Source organism: Pimephales promelas, chromosome 4 (genome assembly GCF_988280905.1).
Source record: "Pimephales promelas chromosome 4, fPimPro1.hap1.1, whole genome shotgun sequence".
Lineage (NCBI taxonomy): Eukaryota > Metazoa > Chordata > Actinopteri > Cypriniformes > Leuciscidae > Pimephales > Pimephales promelas.
Genome location: NC_142772.1, coordinates 42,627,086 through 42,652,125, shown reverse-complemented (window position 1 = coordinate 42,652,125; position 25,040 = coordinate 42,627,086). Strand labels below are relative to the sequence as shown.

General features: G+C 36.6%; 1 protein-coding gene across 3 annotated transcripts in view; it reads right to left on the bottom strand.

Annotated features, from left to right (window-relative positions):
• sema4c (sema domain, immunoglobulin domain (Ig), transmembrane domain (TM) and short cytoplasmic domain, (semaphorin) 4C) overlaps nt 1-25,040 on the bottom strand; it is a 357,189-nt gene that overhangs the window by 71,329 nt on the left and 260,820 nt on the right. For 2 of the 3 annotated variants that reach the window (XM_089130540.1, XM_089130539.1), the window contains one exon: nt 9,019-9,156. In XM_089130540.1, the coding sequence (XP_088986666.1) occupies nt 9,019-9,044 (26 nt within the window). In that variant the 5' untranslated portion in view covers nt 9,045-9,156. Of the gene's footprint in view, nt 1-1,634; nt 2,119-9,018; nt 9,157-25,040 lie in introns of those variants that run through there. The other variant, XM_039659449.2, reaches the window with a different exon arrangement.

The following is a 25,040-nucleotide window of genomic DNA, read 5'->3' as shown; positions in this document are numbered from 1 at the left end:
TTCTCTCTGACAAATAAATGAAAAGGTATTGTTCACCCAACAACAATAAGAATATTCAGTAATCATTCACTCACCATCAATCCAAACCCCCATGACTGATTGATATTTTCCATGCAGAAGAAATAAATGATAAATAAGGGTAACAACAAAAGTATCATAAAAGTCATCAAAACAATAGGTTTGTGAGACAAACAGACAAAAAATGAAGTCCTCACATTCATCCTCACGCTTATTGATGAATTCAGTACACAAGGGAACGAACTGCCTACACTGTAAAAAACATTGTTGGTTTAACTTAAATTAAGTAACCTGGTTGCCTTCAAATTTTAAGTTGATTGAACTGAGTTAATACAATGAATGAGATTTATTTAATCATCAGAAACTTAAAATTATAAGTTATCGAACTAAATAAATTATTTAAGTTGATTTGACAAAAGAAAAAATGTTGTGATAACAAATCTTGAAAATATTTTTTTACAGTGCCGATTCATGAATAAATAACTGATTGCAGTCAGATCTTGTGAAAAATGTTCAATTCTATTCACAAATTTGATCTAAATGATTTGTTTACAAATCAGACTGATCTGATTCTGGAATTCAATTGATCAACTTGCTGTTAACAGCTCAATAGACTTAAATTTCTGTAAATCTTCTGAAGATTTGGGATGTGTACAACTTTTGTTGGCGGTTTTAGACTTGAAATCTTCAGTCACGTTTTATTGTCAATGCATGGAAAAACAGTGTTTCTCCAAAACGTCTCTTTTTGTGTTCCACAGTGGAAAGAAAGTCATAAGTTCTTGGAGCTACATAAAGGTGAGTAAATAATGACAGTATATCTTATTTTTAGTTGAACTGTCTCTTTGACCATTTCTTGCATGAATGAGCACACAGCCATATGAAAACACCAGTGTCCACTTCATGCTCTAATTACTGTAATCTCCAGTATGCAGTGCGCACTTATTTCATTACAGTCGACCAGTCTATATGAAACGAAGGAAAACGCACTCTGTAAGATGTGTCACAGCTGCTGGTGGTCAATATCCAACATCACTTTTAGGCTATATATAATTTCCAGAAAATACCATAATCGCTTAAACATGACACTAAATAATGATCAACCTCAGAAAGAAGCGTTTTATTGCGCTGTGAACGTGGCAGGGACGTTGTAAGTAATTGCATTAAGAAAAAAGTGCTGATGTTGGGCTTTAAATATACAATCCCATCACATATGCAATAAACAATCAGCGTTTGTTCACTCACTTAAATCTGGCACATAAAGATGTTCGTATCTTATTTGTTTTACGTTGAAATGCGTATCCAAACAAAACCGCACTGCGTTTTCGCAAAAGTGACACAAACTGACAACAAAATTTAATACAGTCATCTTTACGTGGGGTTTAAAACTTATCAAAACAATATGGCAACAGTTGGAGCTCCGCCGACTGAACGACTGGGCTGACTTAATGACGGTATCAAGTATCCTTTCCACCCCCATCGCTTTTAACAATAAACGACATTTACAGAAAGCACTTATTACGTGACGTTGTGACGTCAAATTATAACAGAACGGAACGCTGCAATAACAGAACGCTGCAACAATCCAGTTGTATTTGTATTGGAGGCGTCAAACTTACCTCTGGCGAGTCAGTGCGTAACGCTCACGGACTGTCAGCGCGTCCAAAAACGCACGAAAACGCACACAGCGCTTGGTCTCAGAGAAGCAGCAGTTCAAAACGAGCCCAACAAAATCCACATTTCCCAAAGAAAGACTCAGCTCCTTGTGTTTTCCCGCATGCTTGCTTTTTTGACGTCTAGGGGAGCGAGCGAGCGAGCGGCGCGATGGTCGGTGTCGGTTTACGCAGCGCAACTCTCTCCGTTCACTCCCTTTGTAGTAGTTCTAGAGAGGGAGGGTGTATTAAACCCGTCCAGATCCACTTCTTCAAAGCGGTTCTCCTCCGTCTCTGCAACTTCAACCCCGCGCGCCCTGCTAAAGTGAAGCTCTGTGAGAGAGACAAAGGTAGCGGACGGAAAGCGCAGCTCCAGTACGCCACACACACACTCACTCACACACACACACTGCACTGGAGGATATACTGCCTCCTGATGGGTATCGGGAAAGCGATGAGGCAGACCGGTGGCTCACAAAAGCAGTACAAACAGGTCTCCGCCCCAATCGCCCTGTCCTGTACGGGAACGGGCCCGGAATATCATCATAATCAGGCGAAGTGAAGTATTTGTCATTCTCTAATGGGCTTCTGTGCTGTAGCCTACTACATTATTTTAATGATTTTTTCTAACATTTACAGTTACCTTTCATATAAGCTAGCCTACTGTATATAGTAAATGTAAAAAAAAATACAAATTAAGCAGACTTATGCATAAGTACTTATTTATGAGCACTGCTACACATTTTTACAGGAACAAAAAAATAATGTAAAAATAATCGGTAATGCTTCCTTTTACAGTACAGTACTTATGTGTACTTACAGTGTCCTTACCTGGAAAGTACCGGCTAACTGTAAAAAATAAGACATAATTATTTTGGTAAAAAAAAAACGGCAGCTGTGGTTGCCAGAACTACCGTTAAAAATACGGTAGGAATGTTTTACTATTGTTTTGCAGACTTAACTTTATTTATTGATTTACCAACCTTTTGAAAATCTGTTTTGTACCATTGTAATACACTGACAACCAACAATCGTCACAGCAGCGATAAGTTACAAAAGCAATCAGCTCATCAAAAGTAGACTTCCATTACAAAGTTAAAACTTATATAAAAAAGCGGCACAGTGTCATTCACACAAACATTAAACAACATCATGCTAACACAAATGAAATAAAAAAAAATGCAATAAACATTAATTTAACAACATTAAATGTAATACAAAACGTTTTTTTTTCACTGTAAATTATACATTGAGTTGTTCAAAAACTGTAAATTTAACTGTATTTTACAGTAAAATTATATCACAGTTATTTACCGTATATAGTACGGAAACTTTCGGTTAACCAATTTTAACCAACCAGTCTCTTACCGTTAAAATCATGATTATTTTTTTACATGCGTTATGGGGTAGGTTCTGGGTTAGTACCTAGTTTTTACCCAGTAATTGTAATTACTATAATAATATTACATAGTATGTACATGGGTAACAGGACTGTAAAAGGAAATGTTACCGCAAAATCTTGACTTAAGTTACCTTATTAATATATATTATTATATATTACCTTAATATATATTTGATTTAACATGATAAAACATGTAATCTTACAATACAATTTTTAAAGTTTTGGACTAATTTACATTTTAAATATATATATATATATATATATGAAGAGTTCAGATGCAAAAGCCTCTAAATGCCATTTGAAATTTTCTTCTTTAATGATGATTTTTTATCAAACTTGTATATTTAAGTTCAGTAATTTCACTTAAATAACAATTAATAAGTAATTATCATTGCCATTTAAGTGAAATCACTGAACTTAAATATACAAGCTTGATAAAAATGATCATTCTAGAAGAAAATTTCAAATGGCACTTAGAGGCTTTTGCATCTGAACTCTTCATATATATAGTGTATTACATAATTTGTGCTTCACATCTGATAATATTCTATAATAATAATAATATTAAATTTGCCAATCCTTTTTATATCTGTTTAAATTGTATGGTTCAATATATGTGAAATATACGGTTTGCTGTAAATGCAGTTCAGAATTAAAATATACGGACGGACGCGATAGATATGCATGTCTGGGGTTATGTTTAAAACATTAGAGATGCAGCAACAGGAAGCAAAACAACAGCCCTGCATGGGATAATCCAGTATATTCTCATTTTAGTAGATTCAATGGATTATGGCCAGTCTCTGCATTTTAACACTTGAATAAATCAGTCTGTCTGCATCCTCAGCTTAACAATCTCCCACGTAATTTCCACTATACTTAGAGATAAGCATCTTGCCTTTGCCAAAGCAAATATCTCCAAAGGATTAACCTAAATTATGTGAATTTAAACATCGCAATGAAAGAAAAGCGTATCCAAATGTCTCTTAACACTGTCTTAAGACTCTCTTTTCTATATTTTTTTAGAAAAGCACATAACCAATTACACTTCATCTTCAACTAGTGGACACTGCACGTATAGTCAAGGGACTGCAGCAGATCTGAATGAGGAGCGGTCTTTCTAGAACATTTGGACTGGCTTCACTGGAGTAGACGAACTAAACGTGTACGACTGCAGTTGAGACACTCAATTATGGGCCGTGCTTCCTCTAGTGTAATCATAATGGAAATCTTCATTATATTTCTGAGTGACACAGGCTACTTAAATAAAAGCGTCCTGCCCCAGAGGCCCTTCAGATTCACGAATAAAAGCCTTGAGTGCAGGTTCTGGGAACGGAGGAGGCATAGATATCATTTAAAATCTGTTTGGATGAGGATTTACTCTGGGAGGCGAATCTAATGGATAATGGACAGCGGTCCACAGCGGGACCCAGGAGACCAAACAGAAAACCCTTCATATTATAACAACAACAATCTACATCAATGCAAAGTCACACGGTGAAATGTACAATGGCCACAGTACGTGGAGAACCTATAAAAGGTTAATTTGATATGAGAAAAAAAGGTTTTGATTTGTTTTTCTGCATTGTGAGACGTTTCAATAGATCATCTACTGGGAATATGGATACCAGTAACAAACACTCATGCTATGACCATAAAGTTGTTCCTCTGGACCACAATTAATGGCATTGCAAATATCCTGAATGCAAAATGCAGATGTTTGATTGCAAGTACCCTTTGCCTTAGTGCTCCAATATGCTTCTTATGGAATATCATTAAGCAATACATAGTGTAACAACCCTGTCGCTTGCATCATTGCAAAGGATTTACGTGCAAAGCTTCTACCTGGCTTTATTTTTGTGAAGGTTCTGCCCTTGATGGCAGTATTATGAGGGGTTATTCTCAATTCAGATCAAGATATAGACAAGGATGAGTCTTACTCATACACGCTGAACCTTGAGGAGATGCTGCCTTTTGAGTAAAAAATAAAAACAAACCCTTTCAGCACTCCGAAAGCGCAGAATCACTTTTTGAGTGAGAGCCGACTTTGTATCTATTCACAGTTCCTGCTTCAGCAAGGTTGTATTAGTCATGTGGAACAAGCACAGCTTGGAATATAGCACAGGAAGCAGACAAATGTGGAAACTAGGCCAGGACAAAGAGGTAAGGTGTACACTCATTAGGATGGGGTCCAGAGGTCCCATCCCCAAAGCTACAGCTAAAGATATATTACTACTGCTCATTTGTTCTAATTTAAGCCCAAACCACTGTTGTGAAAGCATGCACAGTCATGATAGTGAAAATACAGTATATGACCACACAACTTCACTAACAAGGTTAGATTTACTCATTCTATAGGTGAATGCAGTGCAAATTACCCAAAACTCCTTAATATGTTCTTTCAGAGCAGTTTCATTGTCAACCAACAGTGAGTTGAAACAGTCAGTAAAAGCACATATATATATATATATATATATATATATATATATATATATATATATATATATATATATATATAAGTTCTACAGTGAGGAGCAGTAAATGATTCTCTCTTTTTCCTTTGTTGTTTTATTAACATTAAATATAATTAAAACAGACAGCAGCAGGTTTATTAGGCTGTTGTCACTTTAAGACACAAAGGCACAGATCTACTATACTGATAAGCATTCGATTACAGAGCCACAACTAGAGAAACTGGTAACCAGGCAACAGACAAGTAACAGAGTTGTGACGTCACTACACGCATTCTGGGCCGAGGATGGCCTCCACTTGAACCTGAAACCAGGTTCAAGTGGAAACATGACTGGAATCGTTCCTTACGGTTATTAGGAACCGTTTGGCCCAACGGTGGAAAAGCAGCTTTTGCTCTAATATCGATAAATAAAAAAGAATTCTAGATACATTTAAAAGCATTTCTGTACACATTTCTTACTTTTTAGGTCAAATCAGATTAAACTCATGCACAAATTGTATCTAGCTATCATGTTGTGGGTAACTGTACCAACAATAAAAATAAATAAAAAACTGCATTTTTTACAATTAAACTTAAATTACATTATAATGAACATTATTCAATGTTCATAATCAAGGGTTTAATACATCAGCTGATCAATATAATTTAGTAAAAATATGTTTTCCCATTTCAAATAATGCCATCCCACTTCAAATTATTATTACTGACAACTAAAACAATTACACTTTTAAAAATATTTATTTTTATTTATATAGCACATTTAATGCAAGCTGTTGCCCAAAATCCACCACCCCCCCCCCAAAAAAAAATAAATAAATAAATAAGAGAAGTACAGAGAAAGAATTAAAATGCACAAATCATGCACACCAATCATGAAGATGCCCAGGTAGTTCTTTAAAATGTGATATTAAATGTCAGCATAGAAAGATAAGAAGGGGCAAAATTGTGTACACTTGTCAAAGTTCTACACCAGATTCTTGACAAAGGCTTATATATACTGTGTATATATATATATATATATATATATATATATATATATATATATATATATAAATAAATATATTTCAATTTATATTATGACACTTATATATATATATATATATATATATATATTTTTTTTTTTTTTTTTTTTTTTTCACAACCATATTGCGTATATAGACTCAACTCAATTAATTATCATCTTTTGGCATTATCCCATTTGGCTTCATTCACCATACAGTAAATGCATGCTTTTTATCAAATGCATGGGCGCACATGATCTTAAAGGGATACTGTACCTTTTTTTCACTATGTTATTCCCATCTCTCATCAGTGCGTGCACTCAATCACTCTGACGTGCAAGACACTTTGATAGCATTTAACTAGCCCAGTTCATTGATTAGGATCCAAGCAGAGAAGCGACCAAACACCTCCACGTTTTCCCTTTAAATACAGTTACACGAGTAGTGGAACTTGACCAAGAATGGTGACACAAAATAAAACGTTGCATGTAAAGTAGATAACCATAATGTATGGCAGACTACCACAGCAAGTGCTTGGAAGCACTTGGACTACATATCTATGGACTCGGCGCAGTAATATCATCACTCCGGAGAGGGTAAGGACTTTTCACAAGTGAGGATATTACTATGCCGAGTCGAAATGCTCCAAAGCACTTGCTGTGGTATTCCGCCAATGAACTGGGCTAAGCTAAGTGCTATCAAAGTGTCTCGCGCATCAAAGCAATTAAGTGCACACATTGAGACGAGAATGTATGAACTCGTCTTAGTTAAGGGAATAACATAGTTTAAAATGGAAAAACGGTGGAGTATCCCTTTAAAAGCACATATTTAACTTCAAGAGGTAACTTTGTCCCAACAGCTAAATAAATCTAGAGCGACAACAGCATTTCCATTGCAGCCTGACTCCCGGGAGTGATGTGGATAGGCTAGCCGTTCCTGTCGTCTGACTCTATTTACCTGCAGCCGAAAGAGAAACGCTGCCAGGTTCAGCTACAGTTCAGGGAGAGAGCCAACACGCTCAGTTCTGGATGACAGGCCTGGAATTGACTTCCACTAGAGCACAGCAGGAAGATGATAGCAGAGCTATTGCAATAAGCTAATCTAGAGCAATTAAACGAAAACAAGGAAGCTTGAATATATGCTTTTGGGGTGGGGGGATGCTCAGCACCGCACAATTAGACCCAAATTGGGAAGAAAACAAGAAGATCATGGACTGCGTACCACTGCAGGATATAAGGAAGCTAAATCCTATCGAGGCTTTAATATGTCGAATGGGTTTCTGCAGATTTTTGGCATCATACTGATGCAGAGACACACTTTCAAAGGGAATGAATGCTGATGAGAACTTGTTTTAGTCCTCGGGTTTAGGTAAACAGCGAGTATCTGGCACAGCGTGTACAGGCCTAATTAAGCCTTCCTTATTCACACAACTCTTTGGCCAATGCTGAAATCACCAAGCCACTCATTTCACATGCAAGGAAGAGAGTTTCGCTATCACTGATGCATCATCCGAAAGCTGGGAGGTTTCACAGGATACGGATACTTTGGACAGCTGTGGTAATTCCTTCTGTCTGGCACTGCGCTTGCTGCCAAAGCGGTGATGAATTCATTGAATGCTTGAATAAGTTCGGATATGAAAGAACCGCCTGAGATGTTCTGGCAACTTTTCATCCTGCACCAAAAACTAGCTCAGATCTTTCAGATCACACATATGGAGCCCTGCCCAACTTTTTGAAGATTCATGCACAAAGTTGCACCGGCACCACGTCGTCCATGATCTCGGAACGGAGAGTGCCGTGAGGGCTTTCCAAGAAAGTCAAATCCCATCTAAAGATACGGCCAACAAGAAGGGTCATTTAAAATTAAGCATGATAGCATCTTTGCTAAAGGCGTTGTGGTAGCGTTCACAGAACAGAGAGTTCAAATGACCTCAAACATTGACAACAGAAGGGAGAGGATGGATCCTCTTTCACAACAACAGCTTGTTCTCATTTGAGTTAACACTTTATAAACACCTGAAAAGAAACAGATGCCCTTTTCAGTGAAAGCTGAAACTAAGGACCAGTGTCCCACAATGCCGTGTCAAAACATCCGACGTGCGCTTTTCTTTGCCTCTCTTCCTCTCTTTATCTTTCCCTGTGAGTTGGTATTTGTGCACTGTGATGGTAGAAGTGCAGAAAAATAACATGATGGATTGCAAAGCATCTACAGTTGCGAGACGCCGGCCAACGGCATCTAATCATGTCAGAGCAATGAAACTCTTTAATGAGGTCCTTGGATCAAGTAAGGGCGAACTACTCAATCTTAGCTCTTAAAGGTGAAATGACTCATTTTTGGCATATGCATCAGCAAAGTGGACTGCAGAAATAGTGACTATTTTCTCACAGGTTTCCTGGGCATTTTAACATCCAAAAGCACACATCAACTTTAAGTCCGTCAGACAGCAATATGTATTTGGGACTTGCTTGAACTTACAAATTTTGAGGGTCCGTCTGAGCCATATTCTTGAGCAAAATGATGTACTGTAACAGCACTCCATCTCATGGTTCCGTCCTCATCCCATTTCCATCTCTCCTCTTCAATATTTTCATGTCTTTTCTCGAACAGTCCAATCTAAATAAAAAGAAAACCACCAAAACATGCTTTACCATTCAAAATTGGGTTTTGTTTCAGAAAAAGAGTCTCTTATACTCACCAAGGCTGATCACATTATTGCAATTTTGAATCACTTTTTGTTTTGTATTTTAATTTATTTTCAAAAAATAATTGAATAACTGAATTTTCAGCATCATTACTCCAGTCACATGATCCTTCAGAAATCATTCTAATATGCTGATTTTTTGCTCAAGAAAAAAAAAACTTATTATAATCAATGCTAAAAACCATTTATGCTGCTTAATTATTTTATGAAAAACATGATACATTTTTAAGAATTCTTTGATGAATAGAAAGTTCAAAAGAACAGCATTTATTTAAAATAGAAACAATATAAATGTATTTAAAAGAGTAGTTCACTTTAAAAAAAAATTCAGCTGATAATTTACTCACCCCCATGTCATCAATGATGTCCACGTCATTCTTTCTTCAGTTGAAAAGAAATTAAGGTTTTTGATGAAACATTCCAGGATTTTTCTCTATATAATGGACTTCAATGGGAACCAAACGGTTCAAGGTCCTCAAGACAGTTTCAGTGCAAACTGCAAACTGTTCAAAGGGCTTTAAATGATTCCAGACGATGAATAAGGGTCTAATCAAGCGAAACAATCGCTCATTTAAAAAAAAAAGCTCAAATGGTCGCGTTGCTCTGTTTTGTGATGCACGTTCGTGACTCTCCTGTTCGAACTCTTTCATCAAAATGAACAAATCTTTTTTTGAGTCATTTGGTTCATTCAACGAATGAAATGAACGAATTGACTCGGAAAAAGATTTGTTCATTCATTCAGTTTGCACTGAAACCGTCTTTTGGACCTTGAACCGTTTGGTTCCCATTGGAGTCCATTTTACGGAGAAAAATCCTGGAATGTTTTCATCAAAAACCTTTGAAGAAAGAATGACATGGACATCTTGGATGACATGGGGGTGAGTAAATTATCAGCAAAAGTTTTTTTTTTAAAGTGAACTACTCCTTTAATGTCTCTTTTGATCAATTTAATGCATCCTTGATGAATAAAAGTATTAAAAAATTATCCCAAACTTTGTAACGACATTGTACAAAATACATAATTTCAAAACAAAATGCAGTTTATAATTTCAATTTATTTCATAAAAAGAAAGCCAGTAGCATTATGTTAACAAAACTGTAAGGTCAGCACTTCATTTTTACCAAATACAAATTCATTGGAGAGATCATAGTGCTGACTTTACATTTCCATTGACATATCCAATTGGCTTTTGTTTTTCTGTGTACAAACTGCAATAAAACAGCATTCTGTCATTAATCACAACAAATCATGTCAGTCCACAAAATTAGTCAGGTTATCCCAAAAGGTTTTAGGGTCTTAGGGAAATATTGAACCCAAACCGGCTTTGTGATTGTTTCGTGTAGCAGATCTAACAGACCGAAACTCTCTCCTGTCATCTTGACATACAGCACCTGTGAATAGGTCATCTGCCACACGAGGCGAATCTTTGAAGAGATGTAACAAGGAGATAAATAAACGGTTTATTTATTTATTTTCCTTCCTTCCTGCCCTCTCTCATTAACCCCGCGAGACATCTTGATGAATGGCTCTGTTGCGTTTCACAGGTGCCCAATTTACTCTCTGTTTTTGCAGCAGCATTTTGAAGTGTCATTTTGGATTAGTTCATCACTCATTCATGCACCGAAACACCAGACTCGCACTCCATCAGCGCTCGCAATTAATAAAACACAGGAGAAATGTTCCATCTACGGTAAGTTTCGACTATACAATTAACAGTTATAGCGTCGCCGATGAACCGTATGAGAAGTTATGAGCAGTGAAATGGAATTGTGAAGTTTGAAGCTGTGTACAGATACATCTCCCCGCTCGTCTGCGAGTTTTTATCGCTACGTTGGCTGTCTGACAGAAACCCAGGTCTCCTAAAATGACGAGCTGTCACTTGGCATTACATAACCGGTTGAAGTGTGTAGTGATTTTTTTCACGCGGCTACGCAGGAAGGGGCCTGATGTATTTGAGATGTGGGTGGTATTTTTCAATATTGGCAGAAAGTACCGAAACTCATTAACATCTGAGAAAGGCATTAAAAGACGTCGGAAGGAGATGAGTTACACACTTTGTGGCTCCGGCAGGAAATTACATGCCCATGCTACACAATTTCTCCTGAGTGGCACATCCATTTTTTTTAAACGCACATTTCACTTTAAAGCCATTTTCGCAGCAGAAATCTTAAATAAACGTACAAACACGCAGCTGGGTGTCCGCTCCGGGATGATTCTGCGAGGTAAGCCTAGAATTATGAGGCTCAAAGGGGAAGATTGTGTTTAGAATTCATTTGCACAATTACAAATTGATGAGAGAATGTTAATTCCATCTGATAATGTTTAATTAGATTTGAATATGCAGAGATGCTGTTAAATATTGTACTAGGGTGCAGTCAGTCGCTCAGAGATAAAAACATAAATCCGCACCGTGCGCCATTTCTCATTCTTCGGAGCAGCTCGGGTGGAGTCGCCTGGGATGGATTATTCGCTCATCACAGAAGATGATGAGACGTATCACAGATTCGCAAGTGAGAATTCGTGTTTTCGACTACAACCAAGGCCAATGCTAATCTGAAGTCACGTTACCGCGTTGCGCTATGCAAATGTCTTGTGGGACGCAACTAGAAAAGTTCCGAGCACATTTGGACTGTGTTCGAGACTAACTGGGTTGAATCCCCTTTGGCTGCTCCATTGTGCAGCACAGTGAAAAGTGCTGAGGGAGGCATGTTGGGTGGACTTTACCAGCTCTCTGTTCCACCCTAGCCAGCCTGTCTCTGGCTGTCTGCTCACTTTAATGAGCGCACACACACACACACACACACACACACACACACACACACACACACTCGAACAGTTGCTTCACATCACAGAGCACTCTGATGATAACACAATCCATTAGAATTCAGCTAAGCCCACAAGTTCTATTAGAACTCCAATGGTAGTTCAAAGAGAAAATGTTCTAATTCCAAAACTCTCCGTGTTCTGAGATAGAGGGGACCATTGATGTCAGGCCAGATGAAATTTCACCTGCGAACCTGGGTGGTAATGTGAAAGGAAATGAAAATGCTAATTCACTTGTCATTCACTTTTTACCCTGGAACATAAAAGGACATTTTTCTGAACAATATCACAGTCAGTTATTTCAATACAAATGCACATAAATGAGGACTGGGGCTGTCGAGTTCCAAAAAACTGTATTACACTCACCTAAAGGATTATTAGGAACACCATACTAATACTGTGTTTGACCCCCTTTCTCCTTCAGAACTGCTTTAATTCTACGTGGCATTGATTCAACAAGGTGCTGAAAGCATTCTTTAGAAATGTTGGCCCACATTGATAGGATAGCATCTTGCAGTTGATGGAGATTTGTGGGATGCACATCCAGGGCACGAAGCTCCCGTTCCACCACATCCCAAAGATCTGGTGACTGTGGGGGCCATTTTAGTACAGTGAACTCAATTGTCATGTTCAAGAAACCAATTTGAAATGATTCGAGCTTTGTGACATGGTGCATTATCCTGCTGGAAGCAGCCATCAGAGGATGGGGACATGGTGGCTATAAAAGGATGGACATGGTCAGAAACAATGCTCAGGTAGGCTGTGGCATTTAAACGATGCCCAGTTGTCACTAAGAGGCCTAAAGTGTGCCAAGAAAACATCCCCCACACCATTACACAACCACCACCAGCCTGCACAGTGGTAACAAAGCATGATGGATCCATGTTCTCATTCTGTTTACGCCAAATTCTGACTCTACCATCTGAATGTCTCAACAGAAATTGAGACTCATCAGACCAGGCAACATTTTTCCAGTCTTCAACTGTCCAATTTTGGTGGGGTCTTCTGCTGTTGTAGCCCATCCGCCTCAAGGTTGTGCGTGTTGTGGCTTCACAAATGCTTTGCTGCATACCTCGGTTGTAACGAGTGGTTATTTCAGTCAAAGTTGCTCTTCTATCAGCTTGAATCAATCGGCCCATTCTCCTTTGACCACTAGCATCAACAAGGTATTTTCGCCCACAGGACTGCCGCATACTGAATATTTTTCCCTTTTCACACCATTGTAAACCCTAGAAATGGTTGTGAGTGAAAATCCCAGTAATATGGCCAATATCAGCCGTTAGAGTGCGCAATGCGCATCGATCTGCACTTCAGATTTCGACCGAAAATAGTAGACCATCCGGGTCTCTTTGGAACACTCATTTCAACATACTACGATTTGGGATGTAGAATTTACTGTACGTACAGTACATTTGATACTACATGTTAAATAACTCCCCTTAGAGTATTAGTAGACTGTCTGCTTAATATCTGCTATGCTCCTCCAACAGTCAATCTATTTACTATAATAACTAAAAAATACGTCAACTTATTCTAACCCTAAAACCAACCAATCGGTTACTCTACTAAAACTTTAATGAACGTTAACTTATTAGACATAGGTGCAATGTTACTTACAGTGAACAAGGATCATCAGAATAAAGTGAAACTGAACAAATTGTTCTTTGGAGTCAGATCTTTGCAGTGAATCAAACTGGTCTGAATGATTCATTCATGAATCAAAATTAACTCACTAATGATCCGGAAGCTCAATGGACAATAGCATGTTACATTTCAGGTTGTTTGTAGTACAAAGCTATTTTATATGTTCAGACTTGGAATATAACAAGTCATTTGGACCAATGTTATGATACTTTTTTTTTTTACTCCAGGCACCATTCAATTCCAGGGAAATGAACGACTATTGAACATTTCTGCATTTGAGCTCAATTCAGAAGGAAAGTCCCACATGTTTTGAATATAACATTTTTTGGGTAAACTGAGCTTAAACAGTCCGTGATTTTTTTTTTTTTTTTTTACTCAAACGCTGGCCTGGTCAGACATCCAAATGATTCTGAAGTTGACATTTTGCCTCTGGTCCCCACTGTGAAATGTACAGAGGTCTGGCTTCATTGCACATTGCTTAGTAACCAGGCTGATATGAACCAATTACTCGCATCTCTAAAGTTAGATCTGAGAAATACATATATTGTGTAGGTGCAAAAATCTCAAGAATCTGACATTTTTACAGAACATTTTTAGAGATGATAAAATAAACACTCTTGATCTGCAGAAACAGAGGTGCAAATTTAGAAATGGCCTTTATATATCCAAGCATTTCATTAGTTAAAGTACATTTGAGGATTATATATTTCACTAGTCGTCGGAGATCTTGTTTTCGCACAATTGCCCTGTGACAGCTGTTATCACCTTGCAACAAGCACCATAATAAACTCCAACCCCACCCAGTGTTCAGATTCAGCTAATCTGATGTTCATTCTCATAATGCATCTGCTTTAATGTGATTTAATCAATTACCCGCCTCATATCTGTTGCCCCAGACACACTTGTGGCTTTTAAGGCAACTGATATCATGTGATATCATATGCAAGCAAATGTGCTTGCAGGATGCCAGCAGATGCCAGGCGTTCATATGGCACCAGTTGTTCAAAAACAGACATGCCACTTCCTGAAAGAGCATTTTTTTGTCCACGATTGTCAATGCCCATCACTGCACTTTCATATTAATACCACACTGTTCTGCTGTACATTCAGGCTCACTGGAATCCATAGGCATGCACATAGTCCTAAAGGACAAATTATTCATTTCTGTAAAGTTCAGCCAGAATTCATCTTTGTTTGCTAAATAGCCATTGACCTGAGAGTCATTTCCAGTCTCCAAACGTCACTCAGAGAGGTAATGGTTTCGCAGCGGCCTTTTCATTTCATCTGAGAAAGGAGGCAAACATTTATTTTAATTTCATCATGTGGTGTTCTTCTTTAAGATTCATTTTCATTTTATTAATCCTCCCCCGTGTGCGTTTTAACTTCAGATTTGTGCGGTCTTTAAATGTCCACCTCGGCAGGTCAAAGGAATCTCTGTTGATCTGTTGGAATTAAAAGCGTTATTGATATTCATATGGCGGAATGGACCTCCATCTTCAAAATCAGCCAGGCTATTTGCAATAAACCTCACTGGTTAACTAGATGGATTAGAAGCTGGCTTCTCTTTGAGCATTTTGAGTGCTTGAATGATGTGATTTATGATCCTGGCTCAAAATTTTGTTCAGTTCTTCTGGAACAACATTCCTAGCAAACCAATACTAATAGCTATTAATTATTGTCAGAGGCGTAGCCATGATTTCAGAAGTGGGGGCGACAGGCGACATTTTTTCTTCTCTTGCTTTTCCCCCCCTATATTGTCATAATGTCAATTTTAGGATTAGGTTTATGTACTGCAAACAGGTGTGCATCATGGATTTTATATATATAAAAAAAGATTTTTTTTAAATCACAGAACATATTTTTAATAGCTTGTTTACTGTAATTAAGGCAATTAGAATTGCATTATTCATTTACTTTATTGTTATAAAAATACCCAGAGATGGCTTGAAAAAAAAATATTATATTGTAGAAATTCATTGTCTTCAAGTTTCATCAGTCAAAAGTTTTCTGCTTTTTATTCATCTACAACTATAGCTGGATGCCTTTGTCCATATAAGAGATTTCTTGGATTTTCCCTTTGGCTTTGAGTATGAATGAAACATACATTAGATTTATTCACTAGATTTATTCACATTAGGCCATGAAAACCTGAGGTTGAAACAATAGGTTGATACAAATGTTGCTCAAGCACTTCAATCCTTAATGCTAAAATCTAAAATCCATAAAAATGGATAATAATATAAATATTTTTATCTTGGGATCAACGACAATAAATTAACAGGTCAAACTGATGGCTCCAAAAAGGAGCAAATATGTAATATTTAAAAATAACATATAAATCAATATAAAATAAAATTATTATATTAGAATTATAAAATTATTATTGTAAATTATAAATATTATATTTAGCACAAAACACAAATATTAAATAAAGTATTGTTAGTACAAAATAAAATAACCAATAACCATGCTTAATAATAATACATTCATACAACTATTAAATGTGCTGCCTGATTGGTTTACCCCCAAAAATTTAAATATCTCATTATTGTATTATGATCAAGTACAATGAATTAAGGGGCTAAAATAAAATTATTATATTAAACGTATTATATCAATATATTAAAATTATATAAAATACAAAACAAAGAAAACAAAACATTTATTCAATAAAATATCAATTGCATAAAAGAAAATCACAATTATCTACCATTAAATTTGATTGTCCAAGTACCAACCTAATCCTAAAAGCTGATTGGTTGAGTTCATGAACTACTTGGCTAAACCACATTACGTTTTTTTTTTTTTTTTTTTATATATATATATATATATATATATATATATATATATATATTACTGTAGAAAAATCCGGACAGAAACTCCAGATCAACTGTGAATAAGTCAAACACCAGCAGGTCATAAAAGACCCCCCACTCATATATTCACATATACCGTTCTGCTGACTGAAAACACACACACTCATACGCACCCTCTCATATGCCTTGTACTGTGTACATTACACAACCACAACCACTTTTCCAGCAGCATGTGTGTCTGGCAGGCAGAAACAGACAGTACGGTATCAGCGAGTACAGTTCAGCTTTTGTGTGAACATGAATTGTGCATTTATGACTACAGAGCACCCGCCCCTCGCTACTCCCACCAATAAAAGCAGGATTATAACAAAAATCATCATGTACGACGGCAGCGCCCGTTGACTTTACAGGCTCCCCCTTGAAATACTCACATAATACAGTTTCTCGTATAGGCCTACCTCAGAGGAGCAATTTCCTAAAGCGTCAATGAGAGTCTTTCTACAGGGAGGAAAAATAAAAGAAGCCCATAGAAATATTTCCTGTTTTCAACAGTTTTTTTTTAAAGACTTTTCCAATGCCTCCGAGTCCGACTTCATATTTCATGTGCCTCGGCCGGTGTAACGGCCTCACGCAGGTTATGCCTACTGATCAAAAATTCATCACAAGCGTGAGAGAGTTGCAGTCAGATCGTTTGATCTGTGGCAAATTTAGTCTGTTACGAAGGGTAAAAAAGGAAATGCTAATGCTAATTCTCCTGATTAAGAGAGTTAGAGCAAACAGTCGGTTCTGTAACCGAACTGTAACGAGGTATATTGGGCGTTTTGTGGCGGTCCTGAGGGAAAGAGGGGGATGGGGGGTTATGTGGCACCGCTGCATCAGCATGTGTGCAGTAATGTGATAGCAGGACTCCGCCACACAAAGAAAACATGACTGCCCAAACACTCCCAAATCTGGTCCCCGGGGGGGCTGGACGAAGCTCTAGTAATTACCGCACTAAACCTGACCTAACCCCGGTCCAGACTACAGAGGTGAGGGGAGAGTGCTGGCAAAGCCCCCTTGCTGTATTCACTAAAAAGATTCAGCTTCACTCCAGATGTGTTTGAACTGGCAGCGTCCCTCATGTTTTCAGGGAACTGGGCCTCTGCTGTATACAACACTGGAGACACTTTCATACTGGGCAGGTGAAAGCTTTACCGTTTTTTTTACCGTTATAAAAACGGTACCGTTATAAAAAGTTGCAAAAAGTCAGTAAATTTGTTGTTTTATTTCCATACCATTGAATATAAGCCTACAGTCACATTAAAGGAGTAGTTCACTTTTTTAAAAAAAACTTTTGCTGATAATTTACTCACCCCCATGTCATCCTAGATGTCCACGTCTTTCTTTATTCAGTTGAAAAGAAATTAAGGTTTTTGATGAAAACAATCCAGGATTTTCTCCATATAATGGACTTCAATGGGAACCAAATGGTTCAAGGTCCAAATGAGTGTTTCAGTGCAGCTTCAAAGGGCTTTAAATGACACCAGACGATGAATAAGGGTCTAATCTAGTACCCTTCAAGTCATGACTCGAAAAAAGATCGAACAGGAGAGTCACGAACGCGCATCACAGAACAGAGCAAGGCGAGCATTTGTGTTTATAAAACTTAAACTTTGTTATTTATTTTTTAAATGACAGATTGTTTCGCTAGATAAGACCCTTAGTCATCGTCTGGTGTCGTTTAAAGCCCTTTGAAGCTGCACTGAAATTCTCATTTGGAGCTTGAACCGTTTGGTTCCCATTGAAGTCCATTATATGGAGAAAAATCCTGGAATGTTTTCATCAAAAACCTTAATTTCTTTTCGACTGAAGAAAGAAAGACATGGACATCTTGAATGATATGGGGGTGAGTAAATTATCAGCAACATTTTTTTTTTTTAAAGTGAACTACTCCATTAATGAAACAAGTAAGGATAAACTGTAGATATGTTAACAATGAACATGGCAGATGAGATGTAGTTCCGAGCTCAGGCTCCAGTAAAGGCCAAATGTCACAAACACACAACAAAACAAACTGTTTTCATCCGTCTCTGTGGAAAGAGGGGGAAAGAGGGAGGTCTATTATCTAATCTATTCCATATGGGACCGAATCAGTGTTCATGTGACACATTTTCTTTTCCTCGATGCAATATGAGAGCAAACGAGGTCCAATCAGAACAGAGGCACCCCACTTCATCGCCTTAAACCAGTTCTGTTCCTTTCCTTCAAATAGTCATGCTCTGTTTTTCACAGGGAAACAGTCTGAAGATAAATGTGTGAACAGTGTCTTTGTGTGAAGGAGTGCTCCTGTGTCAGATCTGGAGCTTTATCATAACGTTCCTCTGAGCCAGCTGTAATTAACTCTTGAAGTAAAGACAACACTGAATGATAATTCCCTAATAGTTATAACTATGGGCTTTCTAACCTTAAAGACACAGTGCACCCAAAAATGAAAAATCTGTCAGTACTACACTGTAAAAAAATATTGCTGGTTTAACTTAAAAAATTAAGTAACCTGGTTGCCTTAAAATTTTAAGTTGATTGAAATGGATAAAGTGAGTTAACACAAAGAAACTCAAAATAATAAGTTATCTGAACTAAATAAATTATTTAAGTTGATTTGACAAAAGAGAAAATGTTGTGATAACCAATCTTGAAAATATTTTTTTACAGTGTACAGGGCCCTATTAAAATCAGTTGGTTTTTTTTTTTAGGGTTTTTTTTTTTTTTTTTTTACAAAATGCCATTTAAATTTTTCTGGATTCCATTGTTTTTTCTGTAAATATTTCTGAATTCCATTTTAATAATTAAATAAAATTTGGTCATCAAAAAAAAAAACTAAAAAAAAAAAACCCAAAACATGCTAATCAATTAAATAATTAAAAAAAAAAAAAACGTTAGCAATTTAATGCTTTTTTGACATTCGTAATAATAAATGTTTAAAATATATATATATATTTTTTCAAACATTCTGTTTTATGTTTAATTTTTTCTGGATTTAAGATTTATTACACATTTTTATTGTTGATTTTTAAACATTTTAAATAAAAATAAATGTAATAAAATATTAACAAATGAATGTAATCAAATAAAACAAAATTAAACAACACAGGTTTATTGTAAAAATTCAAACATTTAATACAATATTTCAATAGCAGTATTTTTTTGGTTTAGTATTCACAAGACACGATCACACGCAATCCGATTCATTGTTCATTCATCGATTCATTCAAATTTTGTAACATACCGGATTATATTGTAGATTGTTATGACTGGTTTCTACAATTCTGTCATCATTTTACGCGAATCACGGGGCCCTAATTTATTCAGCTCATTGACTTTTAAAACAGCAAAATAAAAATAAAAATCAACCCCCAACCACCACCATGTTTTTACTTTTCACACTATTTTGTAAAACGAAGTGACAGCGATGCCCTGGAGGAAGAGCACGTTCAAAAGTGTGTTTAGAGAGATGTGTAAAAAGGTGGTTTCAGGGTACGGAGGAAAGAGTGGTGAGGAAAAGAGAGAGAGAGACTGCTGTGCTGGCTGCTGGTCTGCAGGCACTGCGGAGGCAAAAACACTGGGCTAATTGTTGCAGTCTTGCAGCAGCAGACCTGTGACTGAGGCTTAACTGTGTTTTCATTTCGACTGAGCACATCTGGGCCTGGCAACCCTCTGAAACATCACAGCACTAAAAACAAATCCAAGTGAGAAACACAGAGATAGCTTAGATGACTTCAGGGTGATTTGGGTTTTCTGCATGTACTCTGCTTTCATTTTCCCTCACATGCCCCTCTTTCTTAATAAGGTTGTTGTTGTTCGGAAGATCATGTGAAAACTCGTATGACCGATCGCTGGACGCCTGTGACGAGAGCCCGGAAAATGCGTATGTGCGTGTTTGTCTGTGTGTGAGAGAGATTTGCATCTTTTAAAATGTTTGGACTTATTTTTTAAGTGATACTGAATTACAGGAGGAAGAATTTTCAAAACCAAAAAGATCAAAATAACTTTCTATGTTGCAATTAGCAAACATCCAGTTCTATTTTAATTATGTATTAAAATGTGTATTTTAAGTATATGCGTTATGCTGTGTGCAGTATATGAATTTGCTGTATTCCAAGCTGTATGTATCACAGATAAAAGGTTTATTTATTTATTTATTTATTTATTACTAAGGCTAATTAAGGCTAATAGCTTTTATGAAAATTTAATATTACAGGGATAGCTCATCAACATTTTTAATTATTTCATCATTTACTCACACTCATGTTGTTCCAAACCCGAATGACTTTCTTTCTCCTGTGCATCATAAATGAAGATAATTTAAAGAACGTTTGACAACATTGACTTCTATTGTATGGGAAATATGTGGATGGATATATATGTATATGGACATGTATATCCATATACATATATATGTATATGGAATAATTGGATGGATGGATAAATGGGTAAACGAATGAACAGATAGTTAGATAGACAGAGAGACAGACAAATTGATGGATGAATAGATTTTAATTTATTTAAAGGATAGTAACCTTGAGATGTAACATAAGGGGGTTCTAGAATAGATAGAGAGGGGCGGATGATAGATAGATAGATAGATGGATGGATGAATAGATAGATAGATAGATAGATAGATAGATAGATAGATAGATAGATAGATAGATAGATAGATAGATAGATAGATAGATAGATAGATAGATGGATGGATGGATGGATGGATGATAGATTCCCTTTGTCATGATTTAAGACTAGAGGCTGACATTTTTTCGGGAATCCCACGGGTCCCGGGATTCCCGTGGGATTCCCGCAGGATGGGAGTCATCTTTGCAATTAATCACGGGATTTGGACGGTACAGGATAAATGGTTAACGGGAGCAGACGGGAGCGGGAATCAACGACCAAAAAAAAAAGAAAAAAGTAAATGCACCATTTTTTAGTTTCCTTTTAAAACACCTACAATGTAACGTACAGTAATTAAAAAATAACTACACGACCCAGCCGTTCCAGAAGCCATCAGTGCTTTTTGTCACGGCTTACCGCCAGAATTCAAAGAGCAGTGATGGAGGGAGTTAACAGCCGCGGAGAAGTCGATGTGGCAAAAAAAAAAAAATGATTTAAAGCGCAAAGTCAGAAGTAATGACATGTCTATTAAGTTCACAGAACTGGTCGGAAAGTCTGAAATATTAATTAAGTTTATGAGAGAATGTGACGGTGATCGCACGATGTACGTCTTGTGTAAATGGAATCGTTTTGATAAATCAGATAGCTATCCGATCTGAGAAAACGCGCATGAAGTGGCCAGGTGTAAACAGCCCCTTAGTCAAGTAAGCAAGCGATTCAGGGACGAGCGGTCTGAAGAGGCACACTTGCAAGGCAAATTTAGGAAAGAATTACGTTGCAGCCTACACAGCAACATATAACTAACATGGACTCATTATACAAGAGCATAATTGATGAAAATCGTTAACATGTAATTAAAAAAACTATAAATGTAAACTATAAATGTATTGTTTACTCAACAATAAATTAGTAAAATGCAGCTTTATGTGCTGTTTGGGTTTATTAAACTATTGTAGACATGTGAACTATAGACTACTGTTTTTCTTTTATTTGCTGTCTTCCATTTTCTGGAAAATCTAGAAACAGGAGCTCAGCAGCTGGTCTAAAACAGGATGGCTTGGAGGGGATGCAGATTAAATCAAATTCTATGTATTAACTAAACACTAATTGAAGAAAAAAATATATGGGAGCGGTACAAGAGCGGGAGTCAGTTTAAACAGGAGCGGGATGGGAGTGGGAGTCAATTTACCAGGAGTGGGATGGGATGGGAATATTTTTTAAACTTGGTCTGGGAGTGGGACGGGACAAGATTTCTTTCTATGGGAGTGGGACGGGACAGGAGTGAAAATCCACTCCCGTGTCATCCTCTATTTAAGACATCTTTACAGAAACTAAGTATTAACAATAGATGGATGGACGGGACAGACAGACAGACAGACAGACAGACAGATAGACAGATAGACAGATAGATAGATAGATAGATAGATAGATAGATAGATAGATAGATAGATAGATAGATAGATAGATAGATCTAAGAAGAAGTGCCTTTGATGCTAACAACAAAAGATATTGGATGCTTTAAAAAGCTAATAACCCTACGGTTAGTTGCACTTTATTATTTGCATTTAGCATTTTAGAATTAGCACTTTCTCCCTGCTGTCCACAACACTCAATACAGACTTGCAGACATTTTTTTTTTTATTATTATTATTTAACAATCAGACATACATACAAACAGGCCAACATAGAGCAGTAGTGGGCAATCTTGTAAATCCATAATTCCAGTAGTGACAAGAGTGATTTAAGTGTTTGATCTAAGTGTGTATGTGAGTGTGGGTATGTGTATGTGTAAACAAAGTTGCACACAATTTTGCAGAAAAATTGCAGACAATTTTTGGGTCGTGACCCGCCAGATGAGAAGCATTACACCAGTATTCCATTCCGAACACAGCCAAGCTCACGTTGTTTGCAATTTGGAGGATGTGCGCTAACCGCTAGTCCGTGACTTTGGCGTAATTAGCATCTGTAGGCACTTAAAACAATTCCTGATACACAATAGTAGTAAAAAGCCAACTAAAAGCTAACTTCTGATGAGAAAAAGAAGAGATCTGAGAGGCTGACATGAAATAGGAGCCAGGGGAAGAGGTGCTGAGATAACTTTAACAACTATTACTGTCTCCGTGCCAAGTCTGATAGGACAGCTGAACACAGATTAATTCTCAAGAGGTGTGTGTGCAAGCTTAAGTTTCTCTTAAGATGGCCAGAGGCTCACATCCTCTCCATCTCATCTCGCCTGCTCTCAGCTCCGTCTGATAGGACCTCAGCCAGCGTTCAGATTGTGATATGCCTCGCGGTTTAACAGATAAAATGCTCCACTCAGTAGGGCAGCCTGCCCAGGTTTTCTTTTCTTTTTTTTTTTAAAATAATACACCCTAACACAGGGAAAGAAAGGAAAACGGCTCAAACAATGGAACGAGAGAAAGCCAGACGACAAAGCCGACACAAAGGGATGAGGGATGTAAATATTTAATGGGCTTATTGCTGCATCAGTGTCCTACATACAGTAAAATGGGGGTAAAAGCTCTGCAGTTACTATTAAGGTTGGGTAAGCATTTTTCCTCAGATGCAAACACACACACACACATATATATATATATATATATATATATATATATATATGTGTGTGTGTGTGTGTGTTTGCATCTGAGGAAAAATGATATATATATATATACATATATATATTTGTACTGGAAAAGCAAAAAAATTATTATTGTTCATAGCAGTAATATACTTATTGGAGTTCTCTGTTATATTGAAGTATAAACTTTGTCCTCAGAAGAAATAAAAACAGGCACAAATGAGACAACTGTTGACATATCATAAGAGTATTGAGCTCATAGGCTTTGGTATTGGACACACACACACAAACAGTGTTAAGAATATTAAAATAAGTCAAATGTATTAATATATTTGTGTTTAATTATTGACTTAGCACATTGAGTTGCTATAGAAAGCAAGCGGAATAATTATGAGGCAGAACAGAACAGTGCTCTTTTTCACTTAGCTTACACTCCTCCACAACAACACCACTTTCAATTTTCACCCAATTAAGTCTAAATTATAAATTGAATAACAGATTCTACAATTTCTCAAACTAGTGCACTTAAAATTTTGAGGAAAAAATATATACTTTTATTCAGCAAGGAGACATTATCAAAACATTACAGAAATGTATACTGTTCCAAAATATTTCTGCTTCAAATAAACGCTGCTCTTTTGAACTTTGTTTATCAAGAGTAGGGATGGGCAGCGATAAAATTGCATCCAAAATAAAAGTTTGTGTTTACGTAATGTATGTGTGTGTGTGGTGTGTCTAATTATTTTGCATATATAAACACACACACATGCATGTATATATTTAAGAAATATTTGCATGTATATACTTTATATATATTTATACATAATTAATATTATGTATAAATATAAATACTTGATATATTAATAACACATTTTTCTTAAATATATACATCCATGTGGGTATTTATATATGAAGAGTTCAGATGCAAAAGCCTCTAAATGCCATTTGAAATTTTCTTCTTTAATGATGATTTTTATCAAACTTGTATATTTAAGTTTAGTAATTTCACTAAAATGGCAATGATAATTACCTATTAATTGTTATTTAAGTGAAATTACTGAACTTAAATATACAAGTTTGATAAAAATCATCATTAAAGAAGAAAATTTCAAATGGCATTTAGAGGCTTTTGCATCTGAACTCTTCATATAGAAAATAATTATACACACACATATATCATGTAAACACAAACTTTTATTTTGGATGCGATTAATCACGATTAATCGTTGCCCATCCCTAGTAAAATTTCCACAAAAAATATAAAGCAGCACAACTGTTTTCAACAGTGAT